Source organism: Plectropomus leopardus, chromosome 18, assembly GCF_008729295.1.
Source record: "Plectropomus leopardus isolate mb chromosome 18, YSFRI_Pleo_2.0, whole genome shotgun sequence".
Taxonomy (NCBI): Eukaryota; Metazoa; Chordata; class Actinopteri; order Perciformes; family Serranidae; genus Plectropomus; species Plectropomus leopardus.
The window spans coordinates 12,931,805-12,951,359 of NC_056480.1; the positions used below are offsets into that span (position 1 = coordinate 12,931,805).

The window sequence follows — 19,555 nt, forward strand, 5'->3', positions numbered from 1 at the left end:
CTTTCACTCAGCGACACTGAGTGATGCCTGCCTCTTCCTCACACTTTGCTGGTCCTTAAGTGAGATCTGAACCACAATGAACTACAGATGGCTGATCTGAAAACAAAGTTACAATGAAATGAGCATGGATGCTGGATATTTTCCAATAATTCTTTATTTAAAAAAACAAACCCATAGGGTCTCATACAAAAAATACTTGTAAGTATCAAGGATGCATCGCAAACATACTTTCTCACAAATCAGTCTTAACCTGCAATTTTCCATGCGCCCTGAAAGAACAGATGTTGTGAAACCACCAGTGAAATGTTGTCTTTGACAACTGCAGATCAGATACAATGATTATCCTCACATAAGGTGCGTCCCATAATATCGGAGCGTTTAAATTATATGGACAATGTTTGGCACTTGCAGTGTCGAAAAATTACAGCCAATCACCAAGCTGGGATTTGAAAATCTAAGTTGAGGTTCCAATAAGTTTAGAGTGGGTAACCACAGCGTTGCACTCTCCACATCACAAACATCGTTCAAACAAAACATAAAAAGAAACTCACATAGGCAGTAGTAGAGCAAAATGCATCAATCGAAAAGTGCAATAAAAAACAAGAACAAAACATTTTTTTCAAACACTGGTACATGGGAAAATAAAGATGTTGCATGAGGTACTATTAGCATTCGAGGAAGATTATTCTGCATGACGTAATTCTCAAAAGGCAAAAACATTCCTGACACAGTCTATACAGCGACACAAGCTGACTGGAGTCAACGAAACAGATGGTTCCTCTGGGGAAATCCCTTAAAATCAGAGTTTAACAGGAATGAAAAAGCATCATGAGGATAAGACAAACCCCTTAAATGTCAAAGCTGTCACAGCAGGCTGGGGGCAGCTTTGTATAATGCTTGGCCCCAAAAACAAAGTCATAAAGTGTCTGTGAATGGACAGTGAGACCCTGAAAGTCTGAGTCTCTGGAAGGAACAGCTTATTCAGAAATGCAGCGCCCCACAGCCGCTGTGGTGCAACCTTCAGAGCACCAAGAGGAAGACTCAAGATCAGCGTAGGTGATGAAGCGAGGGGAAGACGGCGGACAGAACAGACGAGCCTCGTTCTGTCCCATTTCCACATTTCTAGCTTTACTTCTCCATCTGGCACGTGTCATCTGGAGTTTGGACCTTCTGCGTCTTTTCAAGTGCTTTAGAAGAATGGTCCCTGAGAGCTGGACCACGGTTCTCGAATCCCTGCTGGACTTCAGCAGACCGGCATCATGCGAGTATTGCCATTGTACTCCTCCTCAGCCTGGAAAAAAATAATTATAGCTTTATTACCAAGACTATAAGCAAGAATCATTTATTAGCTTGACGGAGAGCGTTATGCAAACTTATTCAGGGTTCCCACGCATTGTAAAAAATTTTGTTTTTGTAATATTTTAGCATCCCACAAGTGTTCAAGCACTGTCGGAAACTTGAAAAATCCATCAATATATCCAATAAATCAACATAACATTGTAAAGAAACTGCCTTCCAAACCCATTGTCTTAGAGAAAAAGACAGAAAAAAAGCCACGTGTCGATGCATATTACAGCTATGTTATATTTCAGCTACAGAACATAAATAATGATTTTCACTACTTCAATAACTTTTCCAGGCCTGGAAAATGCGACTGGGAAATTCCATGACTTTTCCAGGTTTTCCATGATTGTGGGAACCCTGTCTTATTGAAACAACTTGGTTGAGACACCTACCTCAGTGTATGCTGGAGGTGGTGGGAATTGGAAGGATGGCGCGTTCATGAAGATGGGGCTGTCGTCACCGTCAAAGTCATCCAGGAGTGGCGTGAGGGGCTGATCCAGGCGGCAGTCACGGGTGATGTCACAGTAGCTGGGAGGCTCTGAGGGCATCCTGAGAGACACCCAGCTCTGGGAGGCGTTGCTGACTGAACCTTCCTGGCTGCTCACGCTGTTGCTGCGGCTGCCCAGACCGGCTGTACCAATGACCAGAGGCAGCTCCAGGATCAGCTTCTCACTACCAGGGATGTGGATGTAAATCTGGCAGAGGGATCAGAAAGAAATGTTAATCCATGTATAAAACCACTGATTTTCATTTCTCAAAATGTAAAAGCTCAAAATCGACATGCATTAGTTAACAGCTTACCATTAGCGCGTACTCCACACGAATAATGTTGCAGCCCAGCATGGACGGTTTGATCTTTGGCACCCTGATTGTCTTTCCTTGCCATGCGTCACACATGCCAGAAATGATGTGGTTACCACGCACTGAAGACAGCTTCTGGCGGAAGACCTTTGTGCGGCCGTTGGCCTGGTAGGTGTGTTTGGCAATGATAGCGGCCTTGGGCACCACAATGCGGGAGCAGGTGTTCTCAAACTTTGCGTTAATGCAGATGTCTTCGCCTTCGCAGAAGCCACGGCGGTCGATTTTTGCATTCAGCGACACCTGGCCATCGGGGATGAACATGCAGGTGACCTTCTTTTCCTTCATGCCACCTGTGGGAGACTGAGGAGACACAGGATGGTAAGACTCTACCAGTGACTCATTCAGCAGTATATCATAAATTTATAACGAACAGACAGAAAGGAGCTATGTTTCATATGTTATGCCGTGTTTGGGCTGAGGCAAAATGCTGAAAAACTGTATATAAATGATACTTTTGTTGTTCAGTGTCAGTGAACTCACCAGCAGGTCAGGGGTGTTGACGTCCAGGGGTTCCTCCACCTCAAAGGGCTTCTTACACTCAAGGACAGGTTGGTGTGGCCTCTCCATCTTGGCCTTTACATAGTAATGGACATATCCAAACTTCCCCTTGTATGATGACACCAGCTGCCTGTAAGAACACATGTGGAAAATTAAAACCGAAAGTATTAGATAATCAGTGAGGAGCCATTAATCCAAAAATGAGGTCATCATATTATTTGAAGTAAGAATCGTCAACTTACCCTTGCTGGGGGAGCTCAAATCCAAATGTGTACTCGTATTTGTTGCCAGGCCTCAAGACAACCGATCCATCAGAGTCTGGGAAGAGAAAATTGAATAATTTAATACCTTGTCTTAACTACTGTTTCTTTTGGCTTGACGATGCTGTTAACTAATTTAAGGCGTGAAACACGAGGGAGAATGATGTTAAGTCAACTCTGGGAGACTCCCTCCAGTCTGATCTAACAAGAGGAAATCTGGGGAATTCCACTTGGAAAGCTTGGTTTGATTTCTTTCACAGAGCGAGGAGGCAACTCTAATTTAACAAGACGTGGCCAAAATCTGTCAAAATGTCACAAGAAATGTACCTAGAAATTAGCACATAAATTAAGAACAAAAAACAAGAAAATGGTTATATAGATAATAATACCATACATATAAAACTATTCCAATTTTTAATGTTTTATTAGACATTATATCTGTTTTTTTTTAATTTCCTAAAAAACCCTAACCCTAACCCAGCACAAAAAAGTAATGTGTCAGAGGAAATAATGGTGCACACAGTGCCAGTCATTCCTCAACACCAGTGCGTGTAAGAGTCACGGAGCAACAATGCTAAACGTTACAGAAAACAAGAAACTAGCAGCTCATTCAATCTACACTGACAAATGCTACTCAGCTACAGCAGATGATAAAGTTATCTGTGCGACTGCAGAGGATGATGATGTGAAAAAGTACCTGTAGGCTGGTCGTCCAGTCGCAGAACCTCTTCATATCGGAGGTACTCGGCCTCCTGTCGGCACCGCTGCTTGCCTTTAGCGTACTCCACCTTGGCGCAGCCCAGACCCAGCACCTTCACCGCGGACACACGAGTCACCTCGTTCACCTCCACTTCCACCCGACCGGACACTTTATCCCCGCCGCAGTAGAAAGTCTTGCAAGGGTCCGTAAAGACAATTTGAAAGGTCTTCACTTTCTTCGCCATAGCCACCATGACTGCTTATACAGGTTATCCGATAAAAGAGATAAAAAATATAAGCCTCGTGAGTGTACTTTTCAGCCGCTGAGGAGCTCTCGGCTGTTTAACGAAGTTCTCCGGTGTCTAATTCACTCTGCTGTAAACAAAAGGAGCACTGCAGGTTTATATGACTAGCCAGAATGAGCAGCATGGCTCAGCGCGTGCACACCGCTCCCATTGGTGGAAATCCTTTGTTTGTGTCAGCACCAGCCAATCACAGCGCGAATCCGACGCGTGGACACCGCATGGCTGAGGGAATGTCGAGCGTGCTCAGCAGATGCGAGCACAGGAAGTCGGAGTGAGACAGAGAGAACAGTACTGTTATAGTAAACAAAACCGAGAACGGTTACATACCGATCTGACTCATGAGCGATCTTTTAAGTGGAAGTGATTAATTATCATCCTGATACTGAACACCTACAGTCCATTATCAGTATCACCAGGATTAGGGTGGACACAGGCAACATATATATACAATATATAGACATACTTATACATATATACGGTATATATACATACTGTCTATCCATCCATCCGCCTACATACTGTCTATCCATCTATCCATCCATTTATCGAGATATAGATATAAAGATATATTCTGGCAATTTATGGAAAATAGGGTAGGGTGTGGATGTTGGCAAAAGCTTGATAGAGTCTTTTTAACGAGTGATTAATTATCATCCTGATACTGAACACCCACAGTCCATTATCAGTATCACCAGGATTAGGGTGGACACAGGCAACATATACATACAATACATAGACATACTTATACATATATACAGTATATATATATACATACTGTCTATTCATCCATCCATCTACATACTGTCTATCCATCCATCCATCTACATACTGTCTATCCATCCATCCCTCTACATACTGTCTATCCATCTATCCATCCATTTATCGAGATATAGATATAAAGGTATATTCTGGCAATTTATGGAAAATAGGGTGTGGATGTTGGCAACGGCTTGATAGAGTCTTTTTAACGAGTGATTAATTATCATCCTGATACTGAACACCTACAGTCCATTATCAATATCACCAGGATTAGGGTGGACACAGGCAACATATACATATGATATACAGACATACCTATACATGTATACAGTTTATATACATATTGTCTATTCATCCATCGATCTACATACTGTCTATCCATCCATCCATCTACATACTGTCTATCCATCCATCCATCCATCCATCTATCTAGATACAGATATAAAGGTATATTCTGACGATTTATGGAAAATAGGGTGTGGATGTTGGCAACAGCTTGATAGAGTCTTTATAACGACATACTAAATCCAGAAGAGTTCCTGCAACTTAATGCAAGGTAGATCTTTTTTAAATGTCACTCGGAATTTAATTTAAGACCAATTTTCTAACAACCTAAATTGAAGGACAAATTGTTTTCCCCCAAAATGTTTATTGTGCCATAAATTATGATTTTTTTTTTAAAGTTGGAAGACACACATGGAAGACAATGAGCAAACAATATTATATTATTTTATCATAAAAGCAGGTTAGTTTTTGGTTTATTAACAGAAGTGTGAAATATAAATATCCGGCATCTCTGGGCAATTTTGTGTTATTGAATCGGCATTTGAGATTCCACTGCTTGTACTTCCATCATGACAAGTTTAAGACGATGAATTCATTACATTATTGAACAAAAAATAGATTTACCAATCTTGTTGCAATTTTATTTTGCAATTTTGCAATGTTGAAATGCAATGTCAGAAAAAAACGATCCATAAAATCTTACTTCCCCTGTCTGAGCATTTTTAAGACTTTTGGAAGATGAATTCAAGACATTTTAATACCCATTCAGGCTTTATTTTTCAATGAATGAATTCAATGCCTTCTGAGACCTTTTAAGAATCCTCAGTAACCCTGAAAATGAGTATAATCAATGTTTTGGCATTTTTATGCCTTAATTTGAGATTTAACAGTACAGATTATTAGCTATCTGCACGTTATCCCTTATCCCTTAGGGAGTTTTGCTCATATGCAGCTATAATGCATTATTAAACTACATTTTTTGGGAAATTTCTCAATCATGTTAATACATGTCTAGGCATGATTTCAAGCAGGAAAATCTGGTGAAAATCTAGCATAAAGTTTTTGGGTCATAAAGTGCTGTTAATTCTTTATTGTTTACTTGTATCACCTTACTCAAGTTACTGTGTGGAAGCATGGGGTAACACCTATTAAAGCACTTTACATCCATTATGTATACTGAAAAAAGGTCATAAGGATAGTGTATGATGTAGGATTCTGTGCACACACTAACTTTGTAATTTTTAAGTAATGCCTTGAAGTTTATGGACCTAGTAGAAAGACAGAACAAAAATGTATACAGCAATAAATATTTTACTGCCAGGTAATACAAAAAAAAAATTATTTGAAAGGGAGAGCAGTTGTGCTAAGCACAAACATCACTCAGTTCAAGGAGATGCACAAAAACATTATTTTACAGGAGGTTTAAGAATAAGGAAAGGCTGTAACTGCAATCAAGTCTTTGTCTTGGCCAAGTTACACATACAACTTGAATTACTGGTTATAAATTGTGTGTGTGTGTGTGTGTGTGTGTGTGTGTGTGTGTGCAGATGCATGCAGGTATGTATGCATACAAAATATGTTTATATTGTATGCATGTGCTTGCATGTGTGTGAAGATTCGCAGGAATGTACAGTATATATGTAGGTGTTCATGTGTGTATGTGAGTTTTATACACACACACACACACACACACACACACACACACACATATATGATATAGATGAAGTGCATAAATTTAATTCAGGAGTACCTGTGCATGGAAATATCAAGTCTGTATTTCCTCCTACTCTTTTTCAAACAGGTATGACCTATTTTTTGTTGATTATTGGAATCTAATCATTGAGTTGTGAAAAGAATATCATCCATTTCAGTTATTGTTATTTTGTTTAGTTTGTTTTTTATCTTTGTTTTTGTTTTGTTTTACATGTTTAGAATAAATACCAATCAATCACATTTGATTCAGCATACACATTAGGAGAGACTGTTAATACTGCATCGTTACTGCATATCATTCACTGCCAACCCTTTGCACTCGGGCACTCCCAGTAACAACACAAGACAAACAATGTGTAGTTAAGGTATGGTTCACTTTAAGCAAACATATTCTCCACTCCACTTTCTGACACGCTCTGGAGCTTCTGACTGTAATGAAACAGCAGAAGCCATTTCCTTGATTCTGAGCACATTTAAGGACATCATATCCATGATGCCCCTCAAAGTTGACAGTTCCTTCATGACCTTAAGAACGGAAGTTGACAGTATGGTGACTTGTAGTTGTGCAAGTGGGCTGCTTTTGTTAAAAGCATGTATTTAAATGCCATCCCTTCCTATGACAGGAATCTGAAGCCTGGAAAGCTCCAGGTTCAATGTGGGTTAACTGTTTGTGCTAATTTAGTTGAGAGTTTCTTGCGGAATAAACACCCCTGAAGCACAACATCTGACACAGTAAGGGCTGATCTTCCACACAGCCAATCAGCTGCCAGGCAGGCAGACAAAAGCTGTACACAGAAACCTATTTGGGACTCATTTTGCTCCAAATGACAAAAAAAGATAAAACATTATTGATCAAGGCAGTATTAAAATATTTGGGGAGAACATACATTCTCTCCAACATTTCTATGTTCAAAATGCCTCCCAATATATTGATAAATAATCATCATTTAAAAAACTGCTGATTGATATGCTATGACATACAGCCCTTTGTTAGATAATCACTTTTAAGCTTTTAAGTGTCTTAACAAGTCTAACAAGTAACAAGTGTCTTAACTAGTGTTAGTGTCTAACAAGTGGCTACAAGATGTCATCAAGCCAAGCCACACCTAACACAAATTAACAGCCTTGTTGTGGTGGTGATGTGAAAGTTGTTTAGCTTGCTTATAACCTAAAATTAGAATTTTACTTCTGGCGATTGCATTCAGGCTTTACAAATCATACATGTGGTGTTCATTTGTAAAGACTATCTTGCTAAATGAAACATTTATTTGCCACAGAAATTATTTTCTACAGTAATCCAAAACCTAATGGAAAAATCTCATGGCCTTTTTGACGAGGGAACCAGGGCGGCGCAAACTTTCACATCGGCCCACAGAAATTCGTGGCTATTCTATAGCTATACTACAACATGCTTCCAAGATTATTATTAGCAAATGTTTCAAAATCACCAATAAACTTAACAAATTGCCATTATTATTAATACCAGATCTAATATTACAATGTATCACAGTTCTTCATGTGATTTGCCCATTTTTGGTGAAAATGGGTCACTTTGTGAGTGCCAATCAATCAACCATCCCATAAAGTTAGTTATTACAGTTACCAGCCTTTTATTAGCCATACATTCATTCAGCAACCAACAACACGCATAAGAATATCACTTTGTACATTTGGACCTGAGAAAATGGTATATCAAAGTCTTGAATCTATAACAATGGTGCTCATGGGCATGTTCAGCTAAGGTTAATGTTGTTTTTTGCATTATATATGCATATATATTTGTGAGAAAGCCCAGCCCATGTGAAATCTGAATTAAGTGTCAGTCATTGATGTTTCCCTGCCTGTTTAGACAACAATAGCTTTCCTGGATGCATCACAAAACCTGATTGCAACTACAGATTACATTTTTGAGTACAAATGACTGAGTAAAAAGATAAAATATGCATATGCAAGTGAAGATGAACAATTTCAGTTTTGCAAAGTGAGTATCTAATGGACTGCTGTATTGAAGTGCATCATATAGACAAGTATTTTTGTCATTTTGTCCACACCCTGTACTTAAAGATTGAGGGACCGCAGCACAATAAATGCATTAAAACAACAACTCAAAAACGATGTTCATAAGACTAGAATTGGGCTACGAATCAATAAATACTGGAGCTATGCAACAGAACGATTAAGAGCAGTTTCTGAAAGTGTGTGACGCTCAGGACATTTCCTTTGTAATTCACATGCATGGTGTCATGTGACGGGCACAGCCCGCTGTTGTTGCTCAGGGCTTGGAATAGAAACTGTTTTGGATCCGATGTTCCCTTCTGTGAACTTTCACCCACTTCTTTTATTATACCATCAAGAGAATTTTCCACCATAAAACCAAGGAATGTCCCACCCAAATCCTTGATCTATGAGGATAAATCATCCCTTCCTTCACGGACTGATTACTCAATGAGCGTACCAGACATGAACCCTGAGGCAAGAGTTTGTTTGTGAACTGAGAGTTAATGTTTCTTGTTGGAATGGCAGTAAAAAGAGATCAAATTAGGAAAAACATTCTTCAAGTAAAATCACTTAAAGTTATTCACAGTATGAAGCTGAATATTACAAATTATACTTTGCCTCATTGGGCTTTACAATCTGTACATGTATGTCACCCTCTGTCTCTAGACACTTGCATTAGATAAGGAAAAACTCTAACCCTAACTATCTTAAAAAAGTGGTAAATTAATCCTGAACTCGTAAACAGGGCGAAGTCATTGTGCTACTGTAAATATACTGCTCACTAGTGGAGGAAATATGCTGCTGCAGTTAACTTGCATCTGATCTGCATAAAAGCATAAAAGTGGTAAAACCTTTGCATGCATACATTGTTGCATATTAATATGAAAGACTGCATTTAATTCCTGACTTTGCACAAAAACAATAAAGCTGATGCAAGAAAGCAAAATGTGTCAAGTTTCTTAATGTGATGGCATGAACCCTTCAGTTACCCTCAGTAAAAGTTAATTTCTTTTAAAAGGGCGTCCGTCTGAAATTCCTGCCTGTGATGTCTTTGCACTTAAGACCCACTGGTTTTATAGTAAATGCATGTTTTGATATTGATATTGCTTTCGGGTGAAGGGCAGATATCAGTGCAAATCTGCAAGTAACTGGTTAAAAATGACATGAGATTAAAGTGCTCCCACCATCTTCAGTTGTTTTCTGCACTTTTTCACAGTTAGAAAAAAAAACATGGTTGTGTTTTGCTTTCGGGAAAGGCTGTCTGAAAATCACACTTCCTTTTGAGGATTTATGCCACCCCTGAAAAGAGGTCACTCAAGCCTCCGCAGTTTTATGTAACCATCTTAATTTAAACAATGTTCATACTGCATAGAAGTAAACTAAAAGGTTGGAGACTCAGGAGGTTTGAAATGTGCAAGAAATGATTCTTAGGCCACTTTGAGTCAGCAAAATCAGACAACTGGAAGAGCTGCTGTGATTGGAATCACTGAAGCATCCACCTGCAATATTTGGATATGACTTTTGTCACAAATCTATTATGAATTGTTTCACCCTCTAGTGGGGCGACATGAATCAACATATCATGACACTGGTTCATTTTGTGATAAAGGCACCAAGTTTGACAGACATGTTGATGGATATATTAAAAATGTTGTATTTCTTTCATTTATTATTGCCTTACATTGTAACATATTTTCAATTCAATTTGTATGTAATATTTGTGGTGCTGAAAACATGGAAACAGCAGCTCAGGGGTGGCTAAAGTGCTATATATCAGTAACATATCCAGATTTCTTCGAATGAGATTAAGCTATATTTGTACCAAATTTGGTGCTTTTATCACAAAATGAAGAATAGGTTACCTGAAGCTTGCAGTTCGTTGTTAAAAGGCATTCCCTTAGTTAAATACTCTGCTGCTGCCCCCTACTGGCAGGGAAATGGATCTGACAATGAATCTACTTAAATGGACCAACAGAAACAGCTATGTGATCATTTTTTATGGATCACATTTTGGCAAAGAAAAGAATGTATTATTCCCTAAAAATTGGTCAGTGAGTTGGGAAGTTGTGAGAAAACAAAAGAGAAAAAATAAAACCATCAGTTAAATAAAAATGCTAATAACAGGGTTCCCACACATTTTTATGGACAAAATTTCACAACTTTGTCATGCTTTTTCAAGGACCTATAACAGTTAAAAAAAAAAAAATACGAATAAAAAAATCTTCCTACACTTGCCCAGCATTTTTCAAATATAGCATTCAAACATGATTTCAGCAGGCTGGCACACATAAAGGGAGAGGTATAACGCAGAGGAAAAAAATCGAGAAATGTCATTGTAAAATAAAGATGTCCCATTGATGCATATTAGAGCATAATTATGTTGACAAATACAGAAAATAAATTTGCCATAACATGGCAGGACATTACACCAGGTGGAACATTTCCACAGATCACTCTCACATTTTCTTTACACGCAACACATTCCTTGTCTTTTTCCAAAACTGTCAGTGACTGTAACTAATGACTTTTCCATGATGTGAAAATGTGATTGAAATTTTAGGACTTTTCCAAGTTTTCCATGACTGTTGAACTCTGTAAGACACATTTTTAACTCATTTGTTCATAGATATTAAGAGGACGACAAAAGACAAGCGGAGAGTTGGTTAATTGTTGATATTTTATTTATCAGGTACACAATAGACAAAGGACAAGGCAAAATTTAATGCTGTGGATACACACACACACACACACACACAGCTGCCATTACAAAGGTCTGTCGTTATTCCGGAGCAGGGGACAGCTGATCAAACTGCTGACCGTTGTGCTCTCAGCTGGTTACTGATGGCTCGGCATCGATCTGAAAATACAAGACGACAGTTCAGGTGTTACACTCAACAGTGACGTCCAACGTCCAAGTCATTCTGACAATTCATCACTTTCATCTGTCAGTGATGCACACTACCATACATTTGTTTACAGAAGACGCCATAAAAGTGTCAGAAAAGGAAAAAAGAGGTGTCATGTTCCCCTCAGGTCATCTCAGCAGGCTGCTGTAGAAGCCCGATGGGATGGTTTTTGCTTTCTGGTCAATTCCACAGCAAGTCAGGTACGGAGAGTCCTGAAAGCCTTGGTATATGACCAACCCGGGAAAATAAAAACAAACAAAAAGACACTGAAAGCACATTACCTACAGCGAAGGGCTGCTGATGACTCTTCTCTCCTCCAGGATTGTTTCAGGATTCTGAAACAAACAAGATCAATATTTGAGCACATCCATCTTCTAATATTACATCCAGCCTATATTATATATTTTAAGGTTTCTTTCATCTTTGAACACTTTGTTTGCAAAGTACAGAAGACGAAGTGATTTGTCGAAGACAGTTTCATGCATAGAAATTGACAATTTGGATCAATTTCTGAAGAGTACCTGATTCACTTCTGTGATTTGATCTTTTTTTTTTTTTTTTTTTTTTTTTTTAAATAATCACTGTTCTGCAGTAATATCCCACAAGGCTCATGGCAGTGAAACATGTGGGTAAAGCGAAACCACAGATTTTGTCTGTGAGGCATTTCCAACGACATGGCCCTACAGTTAAAGGTCTGTCGGGACAAACCTCAGTGTTCACTGGTAGACACCACTCATCTCTAAAATCTCTCAGTACAACGCTCACCTTTGTGGCTGAATCCCTGCTAGAGTTTGGGATTAGGAGGCGATCCTTTACTGCAGCAGAAACCTGGAAGAACAATAATCAGGGTTTAATTGAGAACTGTGATGACCATCAGCACACGCACTACTTCATTCACATGGGTCTTTTACCACACATCGGGACACATTTAACCAGCATGAGTTAAGCGTGCGCAGGAAGAAACTTGAGTGGCAGCGATGACGTGAGCTGCTCAGTGAGGCGAACTTTGTAGCGTAACCCAATAGCATCACCTGATCCACCTCGTGTCATTTTACACTGATAACGATTTGACTCTGTCTGAGATTTCTGTTCAATTTTTTACTGAATATTTGAAGGAAATCTCCATTTATGTTTACATATACAACTATAAAGCTTCTTTTAGTGCAGTTTTGTGTTCTTGAAAGTTATAAAATATTCTCAGTATTTTTGTCATCATCAAGAAAATTGTTTTTGCAAAAAACAAACAAATCCTAAAAATATTGGGATATTTCATGGTCATATTGCCCGCCCTGACTGTTAAGCAGAATTGTTTGTCGACTGAAGAGAGGGCGAGATGTCATGCTTTGTTTCGGTCAGGTGTCTCACTGTAGTCACTACTAAACCCACCTGGAAACACCAGCGTGGACGTTTTCACACAAAACCGGCATTTTAAGGTTTGACTGCTTATAAGAGGATGAGTGTGTCTCAACAAACATACCAGGACTCCAAACACATGCAGCATGGAGACCAACGATGCCAGATGTTGAGTTTGTCTAGCACTGACTTTTGAACTAACCAGCTGATGGAGCAACTGGCTGCAGATACCACACAGTGCTGTTTCTATGTACGCCCAATCACTGGACAGATATTAAAATTGTGGGAACCCACTTACCGCTGTCACGACTTCACGAGTCATACAACTCCCCCATCACAGCAAGCTGGAAATAAAATAAAGACTTGAGTAAAATGAGAACATGCCTAACGCCAAAATCAGACCAGCTCAACATTTTTGTCTCATCTTGTTAGCTTACTAGATGAGCATCACACATTTACATGAATTTCAATGAATCTTAATAGTTCGTCTTCATTAAGACCATTTTTCTGCCCTCAACCAGTCAACTATTCCTCAACACTTGTCTGCTTTAGTATTATTTATTCTTCTTTTTTATTCTTTTTTATTGTATTCTTCCATGTGGAGTCAAGTATAGTTCAACCTCTTTATTCTGCAAAGGCCAGGTTCCTGTAGCTGACACAAGTCTTGCAAATACGACGCTCATTCGAAATGAGCTAGACTCACCCAGATGCTATTATTGCTGATTGCAGCACAATGCATGCCCGTTAAATTTGTGTTTGCCGTTATGCAAAAGCGGACACGATAATCTCGAGAGCAAGGCAGCGTGGATGACGGCATGACGGCAAACATGTAGCTCTCACCTGATCAAACAGCTGACTGGTTTTAGTTATTGACATAATGACGTTTTATATAAACTTTTCATTTTGTTGTTTTAGAGCTTTTCATTTTACTTGTCTGGTTTGAAGGTTTATTAACAGAACATGTTGCTGACTAAAGACGTTCATTATGAACTATACAAAGTCCACTGTAAATTAACTGATCTAATTCTTGAGGTATTCAGCAGCACGACACTTGTGGTAAGTAGTCTCGTGAGATGTGGTGATTCTTAAAATAGTGTCCGTACAGATGTGAAGCCCTGACTATGGGCTGTCTTACTGATCTTTACAAAAAGCTGTTGCTTGTTTGACTATTAGGCCAATTTATTCATGCTTGTAGTTTGAGGGTGACAGGTATGCTCAGCTGATTTAAATATGTCGATAAACACGAGAATTCCTGTATAAATTAAGACCGAACCATGACAAGAAATTACAGATCGCCTGTGTCGCATTTTAATAGGCTGCTCTATCATAATTAAAACAATTGGAGGCTGCAAACAAACTGATGTGACTTATAACAGTTAAATGAATCTGAATCAAATCTAACATGTGGGTCCTTGACGGACTGAAGGCTGCTGAAACTGTAAAACTGTCCTGAATCGAACGCAGAATTGAGTCGTCACCTCCTGCTCTCATCCACTTTCCAGGTGGGACACAGTTCGTCTCAAATCGAGCCTATCGTCAACCACCAACTCAACTAAAGGGACCCTGCATGCTACTACTGAAACGGTCAGAAGACCGTCACGTCAGTGCTCATGTGTTCTGCAGTAATATCCCACAAGGCTCATGGCAGTGAACATGTGGGTAAAGCGAAACCACAGATTTACTCTGTGAGGTATTTCCAACGACACAGCCCTACAAGTCAAAGGACCGTCGGGACAGACCTCAGCTTTCACAGGTCTCTAGCAACCTTCAGTTTAATGCTCACCTTAGCTGCTGAATCCAGAGATAAGGAGGCGATCCTCCGCTACAGCAGAAACCTGGAAAAAAGTCAGGCAGCAGAGTGAGACATCTGTATGGTTTTTGCAGATCTTTATCAAATTTATCTATGGGTTATGCAATATAAAGAATATGCTATGCAAAAATAAATATACTAGATATTAAAAATAAGATATCAGATGTTATTGAGAATCGTTCCAGTTTAGGTAGTGGCTTTAGCGTGGGGAGACAGTGGGATCTGTGTGATCCTTTTCACACAACTGTATTTCTACCCTGCACACCTTCACTTTTCAGTCCTCACTACAATTAGAGCCCTAGTTTAAAGATGGAAGACACTGCACCGTGGTGTTATAATGCTTCTTAAAAGTGACAATTCACCCCAAAACCAAAAATGTATATTTTTATCTTACCTGTAGTGCTTTTTATCAATCTGGGTTTTTTTGTTGCAGGTTGCTGAGTGTTGGAGATATCCGTTGTAGAAATGTCTGGATTCTCTCCAGTAAAATGAACTAGATGACACTCGGCTTGTGGTGCTCAAAGTACCGAAAAAATACACTGGAAAAACCAAACAGCAATGTCTCTTTCCAGAAATCATGACCAGGTTACTGAAGATAATCCACAGACCGTGCTGTGAGCAGGTTCGTGTAGGAACCATTTCCTTTCTTGCAAAATACACCCGCCAACCATATCACCTTGCAGGAGCAAACGTGCATCTACTCAAAAGAGCGAAAGAGCTTGTGCCAGAGCAAGATAAACAATAATAGCATCCTCCTAAGTCGGTGACACAGGTAAGAGATTAAATGGTAAATTTGTATCTTGGGGTGAACTGTCCCTTCAGGGCAAAGCGCAGATGCAGAGTAACAACATTGATTTTTCTCAAGAGATTTTTATATTTCTCTTTAAGAGTTTTTTTTTTGAGGATGAGTGTGTTTCAACAAACATACCAGGACTCCAAACACATGCAGCATGGAGACCAACGATGCCAGATGTTGAGTTTGTCTAGCACTGACTTTTGAACTAACCAGCTGATGGAGCAACTGGCTGCAGATACCACACAGTGCTGCCATGATGTAGTCGTTTCTTGTTCACTGGCTGCCCTGTATATCATACAGATCAACTTGATTCTGGTGTGTTTTCTATCTACAAGTTTAGTTTCATCATTGTATCGCATTTGTCCATTTATAGCAGCCAAATGTTAAAACTACTCTGTGGGAGTGAGGTGGGGTGCATCATGGGAAAAAGTGATGTCAATGTTACTCACTTTTTGTTGTTGCATAGGTGCTGAAGGCCAAGGCAGCGAGGAAACCTGCAGGAGGCAGAACAAGGTGAGAGTGTGTTTCCAGAACCATCCACATACTCAGCTATCAGCACTGCATGTTGTTCAGAGAGGCAGCTGTCAATCACACTTCAGAGCAGTTGAACATATTTAGCCAATCATCATGACAACTCCTGATCAGCAGGAGGTCTATTCTCCAGCACAACTTACCCAGCTGGCTTGAGGTCCAACGCAGTCACAGGATTGTTTAAATTCACTGTAATTTAAAAAAAAATAAAAAAATTTTTTCTTTTAGGCAAGGCACATTTCATATAACAGTGCAATTAAAAGGGCTTCAGAATATAGAATTACAATAAAGGAGTAAGAAAAGATGTTGTAAATCATTAATTATTTTTTTAAATCACCATTACAATAGTAAAAGTGCAGACAAGAGGTGCAAAAACAGAACGATTATTTTAAAATATAACAGCTGTAAGTTCCCATAAGTAACACTACTGCAGAGTGCACAGCAGTGGGTTGCAAGAGAATTAATTACTCTGTGCACTGTATGAGCACTATAGCCCACTGGACAGGACCAGAGCTCATACTGTGCCAACAAACTGGAACATAATTGCCTTTTTATTGGGTTCTTGTTTCCACTGTTCTCCACTCTCTTCCAGATGACATCTTGGCCCTAAATTTGGGTTCCCAAAATGATTACTAAGAACAAACAAACTAACCTCATGTGCCAGAAGGGCAGTACAAGCTGTAGAACAATTTCCCCATCAGCATCACATCCAGCACTACGGCCATGTCCTGCAAAAGAGAGGTTGGTTTAATATAAGAGATTTCAATCTTGACATTTCTTTATATATCCAAGTAAAAGGTGCAGTATATTTTCAGGGTATTTCATGTATGTCTAAATGAGTAAACTGTTGGAGAATGTGCCAGGCCTCATTGTCACCATTCTGCAACCAACAGTGCAGGGGTGAAAGCAAAACCTGATGTTTTATAGCCACTGTTGTCCAAGGATCAGCCCACTGCACAGGACAATCCCACTGACAGTCTGCACTGTGGCACTGCCGTGAAGGACGAGGTGACCGGCAGGGACAACTATTTAATAAACTAATTTAATAGGCGATTAATTGCTCCTAATTAATAAAGAAAAAAATCAAACTTCTGATTCCAGCTTCTACAATGTGATTATTTTTTCTAGTTTCTTAACTCTCTCAACTCTTAACTTTATAACGGTACACTGGTTATCTTTGGGTTGTGGACAAGACATGAGATGTAGCCGACACAACTAATCAATTGAGAATACTTAAAAAGACTGAAAATAAAAACAGTTGCAGCCCTGTGTATCCCTTTGAAACCTCTCCAAATTGTCTTGATTTCTTTCAAAAACTTGGGAAGAGGGTGACAAGCAACTTGAGAAACAGCTAAAAAAAAATATAAAAACATGGTAAATCAAAAAAAGCATGAAAATAAGAGGAAAAAGCACAAAAAGAGAAGGTTACTTCCAGAAAATGCTCAACAAATCTTGTAAAATAAATTTAAATACATACTAAAGAGCGAATTACGGGGTTTTCTGGACATTTCCCCTTTGTTTTTTTCTTCAATTTTCAGATAATTTCCTTGTCATGTTTTACTAATTTCTTCCAGTTTGTGACTTATTTCATGCCAAATTGTACATTGTTGTTTTTCTCCCATGTTTTTAAAAGAAATCAAGCCAAAAGCAGCCTGAATCACAGCACAAAAAACTAAAGTCGATCCAGGCGTTTGAAGGTTTAAATCATGTACTAAATATTGAACACAAGTGACGTCTTAGGGCTGAAGATAAGTTTGAATATTTCAGGATATCTGTAACCGTCTCCTGCTCTGTGCTCGAGGCCACAGACTCGAGGCTACGCCGCTGATAGCACGGCATCAACCTACAACTCATTTTAACATTTTGGCTAATAATGTTGGCGCCAAATTTTACAAAATAAAAGCCTCTTAGCCTCTAGCCTCTTAGGCTAGTCCTGCTTTCTACACTCACTTACTCGTCCAAAGCATTAAACTCAGGTGTTTAGCATCACGCTGGCAGTTAACGTTAGCATTTTAGGCTACCGGGTTCCACGAGGACAGCGTGGCCCCCAAAATGTGAAAACGTTTCGTTTAAAATGTCAAAAACAATCACACTAAAGTAAAGTTGCTTATTCACGGCAGGAGTGAATGTGAGTATGTGCTGTATCTGTTGAATGAATGAGTAAATTACCTGCATGTTCTCCATACAGGAGAGCGCGACACCTCACGCGCAGCACCACACCCGCGTCAAACAGCACGAGAAGAGAACCACGCGACGTGCCGCAAACTCATTTATAAGACGAGTTACGTCAGTTGAAACCGCTTTGCGACAACCAATTCTGCATTCAATGACACTCGGAAATCCGAAATCATCCTGTAACAGTTTCTTATGCCGTATTTTTTAATAGAGACGCATATTGATCACAAGAGGGGCTGGACTTTTAATGATTTTCTGTGTGATTTATGCATTTGTGATCGACTAATACTGCAAATGGGAAACTCTAACATTATTGCCAAATAATATAAATTAATAAAACAAAATAAACAAAACAAAACAAACGAACAAAAAATATTAGATCATTTAAATTTGCTTCAGATCTGGGTATTTGTATAAGGAGGCTGGCCCTCAATAGCCTTCCGTGTTTACTTAAATATATTTTTTGTTGTTGTCATTAATGTTTCTTTCCATACATTTACTTGATCTACAATCACACACACACACACCTATTTTGTAATCATAATTTCTAAATTGTGTATTATATTTTGTGGGCCAATTAATATCTGGAACATGGACTCAATAAACTTAAATTTATTTCTTTTTTTTATATTTTTCAAGATTATTATTTTGGGCCTTTTTTGCCTTTGTTTGATAGGACAGCTACAGTGTGAATAGGGGACAGAGGGGGGATGTCATGTAGCAAAGGGTGGCTGAATATTTCCTAGGGTGGTTACCTCATAACATTGAATTTATTTAATTATTTACTTTTTTTTTTAATTGTGGTGATATGGCGCGGGTGTTTTGAGGGGCCAACAAAGAACATTCGACTTGCATTAATTTCTTAATTTTACATACCAAATAAAGCAACTTTATAACATACTACATTACACATAGTAAAAGTTTTGAATGTGTCATAAATATTAATAATAATTGACACTTATAGCCTACACATGTTTGTCACATACCACAATAATCACCCAAAAATCCTCATATAATCAAAAGGGATCCACACCAGGTTTACTGAGAATTAGAAGGGATTTCTGCTAAAAAGCTTCCTCACCATGAACATGTCAAATTTCATATGATTTTACTGTAGAATTCTTTAGGAAATTAAAGGTATAGTCAGCTCAAATTACAAATAACAAAAAAGGGGTCATCTTGTTCAGGATGACCCTGACAATGACCATGTCAAATTTCATGCGATTTCACTGTCGTTTTGTTTTTTTGTTTTTTTTACAATG

General features: G+C 38.9%; 1 protein-coding gene, 1 long non-coding RNA gene and 5 other non-coding genes across 7 annotated transcripts; all 7 read right to left on the bottom strand.

Annotated features, from left to right (window-relative positions):
• Nucleotides 1-136: 136 nt before the first annotated feature.
• Nucleotides 137-4,037, bottom strand: txnipa (thioredoxin interacting protein a). The gene is made up of 6 exons (XM_042506856.1): nucleotides 3,661-4,037; nucleotides 2,946-3,021; nucleotides 2,686-2,833; nucleotides 2,146-2,505; nucleotides 1,737-2,039; nucleotides 137-1,291 (listed from the first exon to the last, which is right to left on the bottom strand). The coding sequence occupies exons 1-6, from the start codon at nucleotides 3,914-3,916 to the stop codon at nucleotides 1,244-1,246; spliced, it is 1,191 nt and encodes a 396-aa protein (XP_042362790.1). The 5' UTR covers nucleotides 3,917-4,037; the 3' UTR covers nucleotides 137-1,243.
• A 7,348-nt stretch (nucleotides 4,038-11,385) lies between these two features.
• LOC121957383 lies at nucleotides 11,386-18,365 on the bottom strand. The gene is made up of 9 exons (XR_006106767.1): nucleotides 18,288-18,365; nucleotides 16,771-16,846; nucleotides 16,262-16,307; nucleotides 16,037-16,081; nucleotides 14,765-14,816; nucleotides 13,280-13,325; nucleotides 12,394-12,456; nucleotides 11,910-11,963; nucleotides 11,386-11,579 (listed from the first exon to the last, which is right to left on the bottom strand). It is a non-coding gene; the product is annotated as an uncharacterized LOC121957383 (long non-coding RNA).
• Nucleotides 12,208-12,342, bottom strand: LOC121958345. Its single transcript, XR_006106832.1, has one exon. It is a non-coding gene; the product is annotated as a small nucleolar RNA SNORA18 (small nucleolar RNA).
• Nucleotides 13,084-13,223, bottom strand: LOC121958339. The gene has a single exon (XR_006106826.1). It is a non-coding gene; the product is annotated as a small nucleolar RNA SNORA8 (small nucleolar RNA).
• LOC121958347 lies at nucleotides 14,592-14,726 on the bottom strand. Its single transcript, XR_006106834.1, has one exon. It is a non-coding gene; the product is annotated as a small nucleolar RNA SNORA18 (small nucleolar RNA).
• Nucleotides 15,698-15,837, bottom strand: LOC121958340. Its single transcript, XR_006106827.1, has one exon. It is a non-coding gene; the product is annotated as a small nucleolar RNA SNORA8 (small nucleolar RNA).
• Nucleotides 16,151-16,223, bottom strand: LOC121958337. Its single transcript, XR_006106824.1, has one exon. It is a non-coding gene; the product is annotated as a small nucleolar RNA Z40 (small nucleolar RNA).
• Nucleotides 18,366-19,555: the final 1,190 nt, after the last annotated feature.

Excerpts from the sequence above, each read along its gene's own strand:
- txnipa (XM_042506856.1), bottom strand. The coding sequence starts at position 3,916 with ATGGTGGCTATGGCGAAGAAAGTGAAGACCTTTCAAATTGTCTTTACG. Across the intron at positions 3,022-3,660 it reads ACTGGACGACCAGCCTACAG|ACTCTGATGGATCGGTTGTC; the intron begins GTACTTTTTCAC and ends TTCTCTTCCCAG. Across the intron at positions 2,040-2,145 it reads GTGTGGAGTACGCGCTAATG|ATTTACATCCACATCCCTGG; the intron begins GTAAGCTGTTAA and ends TCCCTCTGCCAG.